Raw genomic sequence first — 9,677 nt, forward strand, 5'->3', positions numbered from 1 at the left:
TCCGTGACGTCTCTCTACGTCTCTACGCTACATCTATGCGGCACCAGACTCACTGGAGGACTTATTCCAGTTGTTGTTGCTAGGTGATATCACTGGAGGACTTATTACAACTGTTGTTGCTAGGTGATATCACTGGAGGACTTATTCCAGTTGTTGTTGCTAGGTGATATCACTCGAGGACTTATTACAGCTGTTGTTGCTAGGTGATATCACTGGAGGACTTATTACAGCTGTTGTTGCTAGGTGATATCACTGGAGGACTTATTACAGCTGTTGTTGCTAGGTGATATCACTGGAGGACTTATTCCAGTTGTTGTTGCTAGGTGATATCACTGGAGGACTTATTCCAGTTGTTGTTGCTAGGTGATATCACTGGAGGACTTATTACAGCTGTTGTTGCTAGGTGATATCACTGGAGGACTTATTACAGCTGTTGTTGCTAGGTGATATCACTGGAGGACTTATTCCAGTTGTTGTTGCTAGGTGATATCACTGGAGGCAACGGAGGACGTAAACATCAGTCCATAATCTTTGGGGAGATGGCTCGGTTCAAGCGAAGCTCAGGGTTTGTTGTTGCTGTCGGAATTATATGACATCACACAATACACGCTAGATGATGCCTCCGCTCGGACGACGTTGCTACGGCAACCTGTGAGATTGGTCATTAATGTGGCCCAGTCTGAACAGAGCCAAGAACGATTTGGACACTTGCTAAAAACAGTGTGGACAGTCAGGCCTAAAAATCAGATTTGAGAAGGAATCAGATTTGCCTGCAGTCTGAACGCAGCTTAAATGTTCATGTTAGGCTCGGCACGTAAAGATAGCTAAACTGGGAAAAGAGACAAACATGCCAATTTACTCCGATGTACATTGGCAAGAAAAATGATGATATCATCTGCAAACAGGGAATCTCCCCGATGGCTCCGAAGTTGAGCACACTCTGGCTGTTTGTCAAGAGTCCAACAAAGGATTTCTAAAGATACCAGTAAATGTGGAGTAGAGACATTCATTTCATAACTGGCTTCATAAGACTTTATTCAAAAGGTGGCTCAACAAAAGGAGGCAGCAGCTTCATGAACAGATGAAAGCACAAAGGTATTTGAAGAATGTTGTTTAATGTCTTTGTTGCAGACTTCAAGTAGTGTGCAGGATCTCTTTAGCTTTTACAACCAAACCAATAAAAATCTGATGAGATGATGCTGAAGTCATGTCCAGGGTTTAATCTCAACATCTGGGCTTGCTGGAGTCTGTGCGGAAGAGTCTTTTGAGGACGCGGAGCTGCAGGTATCCAGACAGGACGATGACGATGCTTTGGGTCGCCGACCACCAGTTGACGTAGTTGAGGTTGGACGTGAGGAGGTGGTGGTCTTTCCCCTTCCTCATACGGGCAGCATTGTAGTTCCTCCACATGTGGAAAACCTGATTCTGCAGATTCTGTACGCTCGCCTAAAGCAGACATGCACAAGTTTAATATCACATACTGTATAACTCATAGTAACTACTTAGCCTGTAGAGACTGTCCATGTGTAACTTTTAGACTATCTATTCATGGCATTTAACAAACATGATCTATAAGATCTGAGATTTAAATTAACCCTCCTGTTGTCCTCGAGTCAAGGAAGGGAGGAAGGGAGGAAGAAGGAAGGGATGGAGGAAGGACAGGAGGGGAGGAAGGAAGGAAGAAAGAAAGAAAGAAAGAAAGAAGGAGGGTTGAGACAGTCACCTCAATACTGGTCAAAGTGCTGTTGAGGACTTTCTCTTCTTCTCTGTCTTCTTCCATTTCTGTTTCGGATACCTCAACACCTTCATAGATGACGCCGAAGTTCACAAAGACTCTGCTGTTTCCAAACTGGTTGTAAGGGTTCCCGAGACACAATTTATAAAAACCTGCCAAGAAGAAACTGCAATTACCTCACAGATGATATATTAATATAGAAATTATCAGATACTGAGTGATTTTTCTACCTGTGACTTCAGTCTGGAAGTTGATGTGACCAGTCGCCTCAGTCTTTGAAGCCAAGAGGGCTCCATGAGGTGAGCTGACTGTCACAAAGATCTGGTTAGTGTTGGTCATCCCGGTTACCCACTGAACCTGAGTTCATATTAAACATGTTGTAAATACTTCACATTCAAACCAGCAGAATACAGAAGTTTGTCCAACATGCATTGACGGTAAAATTGGAGTTCTCTTATTGTCAGCTGATCTCATTGTCCTGTTGTCAGAAATAATCACAAAACTGAAAATAATCCCCAATAAATTAATTATTTTCTCCTGTTTGAGTAAAAAAACCCTGTAGTGCCCAGCTGTTTTAGATTATTGAGCCATTTAAAAGATTAAACTGTATATTTGTGAGGTGAGCAGGAAGCTGTGGGTGTGGAGCTGAGACAAACATGAACATATAGACACAGTTTGTATCATGCATTTACTGTATATAGTCTTAGACATAGCAGCAACACAGTATGTAAGCCTATGATTGGATTAATTAGTGCCACGGGGTTCAAGCTCCGAGGCAACTATTAATCTTCTCCATACTTATTCTTCTTCCGCCGTTTTTCGGCGCGTAACTCCTCCCGCAGATTTGAGAAAACCCAGACAATATATACATCAAAACGTGCGGCTCGATTGGGGGATGGGTGCTATAACTTTTGGTGTTGAAATTCCAATTTTTCCCAAAGTTATTCCCAAAAAACCGGGAGATTTCTCCATTGGAAATGAATGGGAATTTTTTGAAAACCCCCCCAAATTTCACCTTTTTTCACCTTTTTTCAGAGTCACCTAGCTCGCTCATACCTGAACATAGAAACGTGATTCAAACTTTAAAACAGAGGAAAACTTGTGCTCTCTGGAAAAATACCAAACTATTTTCCATGAAATGTAAACTTTTCAAACTATGAGCAGTCAAACAAGGAGTGGAAATCACTTTTTCGTCAAAGTTAGAGTGGAAGCGGCAGTTAGCTAGAGTGTGAGAAGCAGTAAAGAATAACCTTCATTTTTATTTTTAACTCGAGCTCACGGCCAAACCGTAAAAAGGAGACAAATAATTTTTTGTCAAAATATAGACATAGGTGTTGGGATTCATAAAATGTGACTTTGACAGACTTGGTCTGCACAACATTTAAACGGGGGGCCGAGACTGGCGACAATCCCTGTCTCGCTCCCCATTGACTCTAATGTAATCGTCTTCTTTTTTCAAAAGAATCTCACTCTGTGTTCACACTGAGTTTACTCGCTCATTTTAAAGAATATCTGAATAAAATGAACACTGTCAGAATCTGCCGGCTTCTGTGTCTCTCACTGTGTTTTCGGTTTTTGGACAGGAGTTACGGTTTTCTCACAGTTTGCAATTGTTCGGGACCTTGTCAGAAGCCAAATTTCTCAGAATTTTGAGACATTTTTCAAGGCAGATCCTGAAATCGCCGTAGCAACCGCAGGGCCTTAGCTGACCTTGGCAACCTGTTGCTGGGCAGAATCTGACCTACTTTTTTGTGATTGGCTAATTCTTTTTTTTTTTTTTTTTTTTTTTTAAAGATTTTGTTGGCATAGACGCCTTTATTAATCAGTAGATCGACAGGAAACATGGGAGAGAGAGGGGGGTGACATGCAGCAAAGGACCTCCGATCGGGATTCGAACCGGGGTCGGCTGCGTATGTGGCATGCGCTCTAACCACTCGACCACCTGCGCGCCCGTGATTGGCTAATTCTACCTGTCTGTCTGTTTTGCCAGTTAACTGAACTAATTCATTTGAATGAAGTTATTAATTAGTTTACTGTGGACTAAATAAATAGTTTCATTGAAGTATAATAAAATCTACTCTCTAAATTATTTGAAGATTTACTTAAAAATTTCATAACAGTGATGTTCCTGTCTCTGGAAAAAATGAAGTAGGCTTTAATTAATTGGTGTAAATAAATATTATTTATGCTTCAATATGATCATAATCATTACTTAATATTTTCAGGGATGTTAAGTTGAGAATAAAGTACATTCATAAGGAAAAAATAACTCGTGTACTCGTCCCGGCAGTAGCCCCGTGGCACTCAAAATTTCCCTGGAATTTTCTATTTAGATTTTTATTACCTTTCCTCTAGCACAGGGGGGTCAAACATGCGGCCCGTGGGCCAGAACCGGCCCGCCGAGGGGTGCGATCCAGCCCACTTTCCTTCCTGTGTTCTTTTCCTTCCTTCCATCTGTCCTTCCTACCTTCCTTTTATCCTTTCTTCATTCCTTCCTTCCTTCCTTCCTTCCATCTGTCCTTCCTACCTTCCTTTTATCCTTTCTTTGTTCCTTCCTCCCTTTATTCCTTCTGTCCTTCCTTCCATCTGTCCTTCCTCCCTTTCTTCCATCTGTCCTTCCTCCCTTTCTTCCTTCCATCTGTCCTTCCTTCCTTCCTTCTTTCCTTCCATCTGTCCTTCCTACCTTTCTTCCTTCTGCCCTTCCTCCCTTCCTTGCTTCTTTCTTTCTTCTTCCTTCTTCATTCTTTCCATCTGTCTTTCCTTCCTTCCCTTCTTATTTCCTTCCTTCCTTCCTTCCTTCTTTCCCTCCATCTTTTTAATGATCCGGCCCACATGAGATCAAATTGGTCTGTATGTGGCCCTTAAATGAAAATGAGTTTGACACCTCTGCTCTAGCACCACACTGAGGACAATCTTTATACTCTCAGCTCCACTGGTAGTAAGTTGTTTAATCAATCCTGCTGTCAGTGGTGGAAAGTAACTAAGTACATTTACTCAAGTACAATGTTGAGGTACTTGTACTTTACTGTAGTGCAGTTTGAGGTACTTGTACTCTACTGTAGTACAGTTTGAGGTACTAGTACTTTACTGTAGTACAGTTTGAGGTACTTGTACTCTACTGTAGTACAATGTCGAGGTACTTGTACTCTACTGTAGTACAGTTTGAGGTACTAGTACTTTACTGTAGTACAGTTTGAGGTACTAGTACTTTACTGTAGTACAGTTTGAGGTACTTGTACTTTACCGTAGTGCATTTTGAGGTACTTGTACTCTACTGTAGTACAGTTTGAAGTACTCGTACTACACTGTAGTATAGTTTGAGGTACTTGTACTTTACTGTAGTACAGTTTGAGGTACTAGTAATTTACTGTAGTGCATTTTGAGGTACTTATACTTTACTGTAGTGCAGTTTGAGGTACTCGTACTACACCGTAGTATAGTTTGAGGTACTTGTACTCTACTGTAGTACAGTTTGAGGTACTTGTACTTTACTGTAGTACAGTTTAAGGTACTTGTACTTTACTGTAGTACAGTTTGAGGTACTTGTACTTCACTGTAATACAGTTTGAGGTACTTGTACTATACTATAATACAGTTTGAGGTAGTAGTACTTTACTGCAGTACAGTTTGAGATACTTGTACTTTACTGTAGTACAGTTTGAGGTACTAGTACTTTACTGTAGTATAGTTTGAGGTACTTGTACTTTACTGTAGTACAGTTTGAGGTACTAGCACTTTACGGTAGTACAGTTTGAGGTACTTGTATTATACTGTAGTACAGTTTGAGGTACTTGTACTTTACTGTAATACAGTTTGAGGTAGTAGTACTTTACTGTAGTACAGTTTGAGGTACTTGTACTTTACTGTAGTACAGTTTGAGGTACTAGTACTTTACTGTAGTACAGTTTGAGGTACTTGTACTATACTATAATACAGTTTGAGGTAGTAGTACTTTACTGCAGTACAGTTTGAGATACTTGTACTTTACTGTAGTACAGTTTGAGGTACTAGTACTTTACTGTAGTATAGTTTGAGGTACTTGTACTTTACTGTAGTACAGTTTGAGGTACTTGTACTTTACTGTAGTATTCTCATGTGTTGTACTTTCTACTCCACTACATTTATTTAACAGCTTTAGTTACTTTTCAGATGCAGATTTGACACAATGGATAATATAACAAGCTTTTAAAATACAACACATTGTTAAAGATGAAACCAAACAGCAGTGTGTAGTCGGCTCACATTTCAGATGTCTATGTTCATTTTTCATATTGTGTTAAAGCCTTTACATGTCTCAGGTGAAGCACTTTAAATTGCCTTGTTATTAAAAGACGCTACAGGATACAAATAAACTTTCTTTTTGAGTCTAATTCTTCATCTTTTACTTGTTGCAGGTTTGTCTTTTTAGTTATCTGAAGAGATATAAAGTATAAAATCTTTATTTCTCCAAGGTGAGGGAAAGATTTTGCACACGTTAATGCTTCCATATTAACACTGATAACAATCACACATTTAGAAGTCAAACTGGTTCACCTTCAATGTCAGTGTGATAAGCCTGAGACAGAAAAACACAATGGCACACACACACACACACACACACACACACATATTTACTATTGTGCACTCATTCCAAATTACAAGCATATTTTCCTTTGCAGACGAGACAAAATAAATTCCTATCATCTTCACAGCTTCACAGATTGTAAAATTCAGGCTTTCTCACCATGTATGTCAGGTAGAAGCTGCCAGTCTGGTGGGCAAAGTGCCAGAAACACTCCGTCCGTGCAGCAGGGACGTCGATGGCAAACACATATTTGTCCGAACCCCTGAAGAAGCCGGCAGACGCCTCACCGAGAAAAGGCTCCGACTTTCTGGACCAGACGCTCTGAAAGCTCAACAGTACGATCAGAGTGTTCACCAGCATGGCTGCCGTCTGCCGTCACTGTGGAGGAACGACATGAAGGAGCCTGCTGCTTCCTTCTGTTGAGCCTCAGATATCAACTGGAGGAGAATTATTAACCACGTCTACAAATTAAAAGTTTATGTACACACTCGATAACATATCACTGTAAATCTACCAAAAGCCAGGCGGGGGGTTCTGGTCCTCTGAAATGAGGCCAACCAGGAAGTAACCTAGAGCTGCATTCTATCAAAAGGCCACCAGGGGGCGACCGTCTCTATACAAGTCAATGGAGAATTCACCAACTTCTCACTTGATTTCTAACCTCAGTAAACGTTTTCAAAATACTGTAGTACAGTTTGAGGTACTAGAACTTTATCGCAGAGACATTCACAGCCACTGTTCTATGGTCCAGGAGAACATTTGATATGATGAATATGACCTAATGTTTTGAGGTAAAATCTGTACATTTACATTTACACTGTTGCCCATAAAGTTGGAATAAAATATGAAATGAAATGATTGTGACAATGTGATTTTGATAAAGTGTATATATTCTCAAAATTGTATTGATCAATGTCATTGCACCTGGTCAAAGGTGATTAGTGATGTCTATAAATAGAAAATGAAAAGGGGAATGTATGAGGTACGGACCAGGACACAATGAAGGAACTGATGGGTTCAGGCTTATTCAGAGTCGCTTATTGCAGGCAGGGGTCAAAACCAGGTAAGCAATTTAACAGACAAAGGTACAATAATCTGCAGGGTAAACTCTATGGTCGGGGAATCAAAACTTAAACGCTGGAACTCAAAGGACCAGACGATCTGGCACAGAAGGAAAAGGAAGCACGACTTAAATACACAAGGAGGGGGAAGACAATTAGACACAAGTGAAACACATTAGGGTGAGGAAAGCAATCACGCAGGCGGGAAACTTGACATGACAGAGGTAAGACAAGGACTTCAAAATAAAACAGGAAGTGGCACAACAATAACAGAAAATCAACTCAGACACTAACAGACCCTGACAGAATGTGTCAAAAGTAAATTATTCCAACTTCATGGGCAACAGTGTATATAAAATGTGTATCAGCTGCACAAAAATTATAAAGTAGAGGCATTTTATTTTCCGTTTTTATCAACTGTGGGTCACATTAGGAAAAGTCTGGCTAAAAGAAATGTGTATAAAGTGTATTTAGAGCTCTGAAATGTAAAAAATGGGTCAAATTTGATCCCATACAGTATGTTAGGGTTAAAGTTTCACACACTATCAGATGCAGCAGACTGACAGACAGATAATATTGCCCTTCATAAGATAAGATGATGTTCAAAGTCCGAAATACATCATAATATCAATAAATGTTTTTATGATGACCAAACTTAATGTTATGTTCTATTACGCAACTTAAGTGTGAGTGTGTGTGTGTGTGTGTGTGAGTGTGTGTGTGTGTGCAACAAGATAAAGGGAAGTGCAGAAGTGAAGCAGAAGCAGTTGAAGCAGACTCTCTTGATTGATCAGACCTCAGCAGACAGACTTCACTGCAGCACAGGTACTTATTTTCACATTTTAAACCCTTTAAATTTGACTAAACCATGTCATTGACTCAAAACTCCTATGGTTGTTTTAATTCGGAGGACGTATCGTAGTCATATATAAGTTTGCAGACATGACAGCCTCAGTTAATAGTTCCCCTTGGTTAATAAATTATATTTAGTTCAGTATCAGTTCACATTACTCATCATCTCAGGTCAGTTCAGTTTATATATATATTAGGGCTGTCAAACGATTAATTTTTTTAATCGAGATTAATCACAGAATTTCCAGTTAATCACGATTAATCGCGTTTTGAATTGCATGTTTAAAATCCTGTTATTTTACATTTCAAGGCAGTTTTAAGCCCATAATGTAAAGCATTTCTTACCAGAGTGTCTTAACTGGGAATCAATCACGGCTCTGCTGCGACTCCCACACTCCAAAATGGTCCTTTGGTGGAGCTGAGGCTGGCTTGGCTGCACCTGGGTGTTTAGCGTGGAGGTGCTAACTCAAACTCCACGTACTCCGGTGGTAGTTAAACTCCGTTTGACACAGGTTGCATTTTACTTTTGACTTGTCAACTGAAGCGTCTGGAAGTGTTTTAAAGTTAAACAAGCCGTTCAAAAGTCCAGTAGCTCTCTTACTTTCCATCAGCGCGGTAGGTTTACTGCAGGAGGCCACTTCAAAGCATAGCGCTACAGCTAGAGGAGCCGTCTACGGGTCAGTAGAAGGGACAAAAAGGCTTGCAACATTAAAATGCGATTAAAAAAATAATGCGTTATGGATTGCATTAATCTAATCGCGATTAACGCATTAACGCTGACAGCCCTAGTTTATATATATTATAATTATTGTCTAATGCTGCTCTATTCTGTTTCAGGCCGACTGCATCCATGGCTCTTTTAGAGGAAATTGGTGTGATTGCGGAAAACATGCCGCTAGATCCGATCCTCTCCTCCGTACGGTCGATCTACAAGCAACACCAAGGGGTGAAGAGAAATACGGAAGAATGCAACCAGATTATGTTGATGGTCCAAGAACTGGAGAAGGCATTGCAGCCTATTGAAGAAAAAGGGTGGAACCAAGTATCTGAGAATTTGAACTCTGCTCTGTTGGAAGTCAAATCTGTTCTGGAGACAGCTGATGAACTCATAAAGAAATGCACCAAGGCCAACGTGGTGACACTCACGTTTAAGTCCAGTAGGTACCAAGAAGAGTTTAACAACCTGAACAAAAAGCTCAATGGTGTCTTAGTGGCTGTCTGTAAAGCTCTGTGTGAGCAGCTGAAGGAGAGGGATGTCAACATGGGTCAGAAGGAGGATAAAACGGCTCAAAAAGACGATGAAATGACTCAGAAGGGAGTTGACATGGGTCAAAAGGAGGATGAAATGACTCAGAAGGGAGTTGACATGGTTGAAACAGCTGAGAAGGGAGTCGACATGGCTGAGAAGGTGGTCGATATTGCTCAGAAGGTGGTCAACATGGCTCAGAAGGTGGATGAAATGACA

At 40.5% G+C, this 9,677-nt stretch overlaps 1 protein-coding gene across 1 annotated transcript; it reads right to left on the bottom strand.

The window, feature by feature from the left end:
* Positions 1-1,224: 1,224 nt before the first annotated feature.
* LOC128358996 (transmembrane emp24 domain-containing protein 6-like) lies at positions 1,225-6,659 on the bottom strand. The gene is made up of 4 exons (XM_053319400.1): positions 6,459-6,659; positions 1,966-2,092; positions 1,724-1,887; positions 1,225-1,446 (listed from the first exon to the last, which is right to left on the bottom strand). Exons 1-4 carry the CDS (start codon positions 6,657-6,659, stop codon positions 1,225-1,227), a joined length of 714 nt encoding a protein of 237 aa, XP_053175375.1.
* Positions 6,660-9,677: the final 3,018 nt, after the last annotated feature.

Source organism: Scomber japonicus, chromosome 5, assembly GCF_027409825.1.
Source record: "Scomber japonicus isolate fScoJap1 chromosome 5, fScoJap1.pri, whole genome shotgun sequence".
In the NCBI taxonomy this organism is placed as follows: domain Eukaryota; kingdom Metazoa; phylum Chordata; class Actinopteri; order Scombriformes; family Scombridae; genus Scomber; species Scomber japonicus.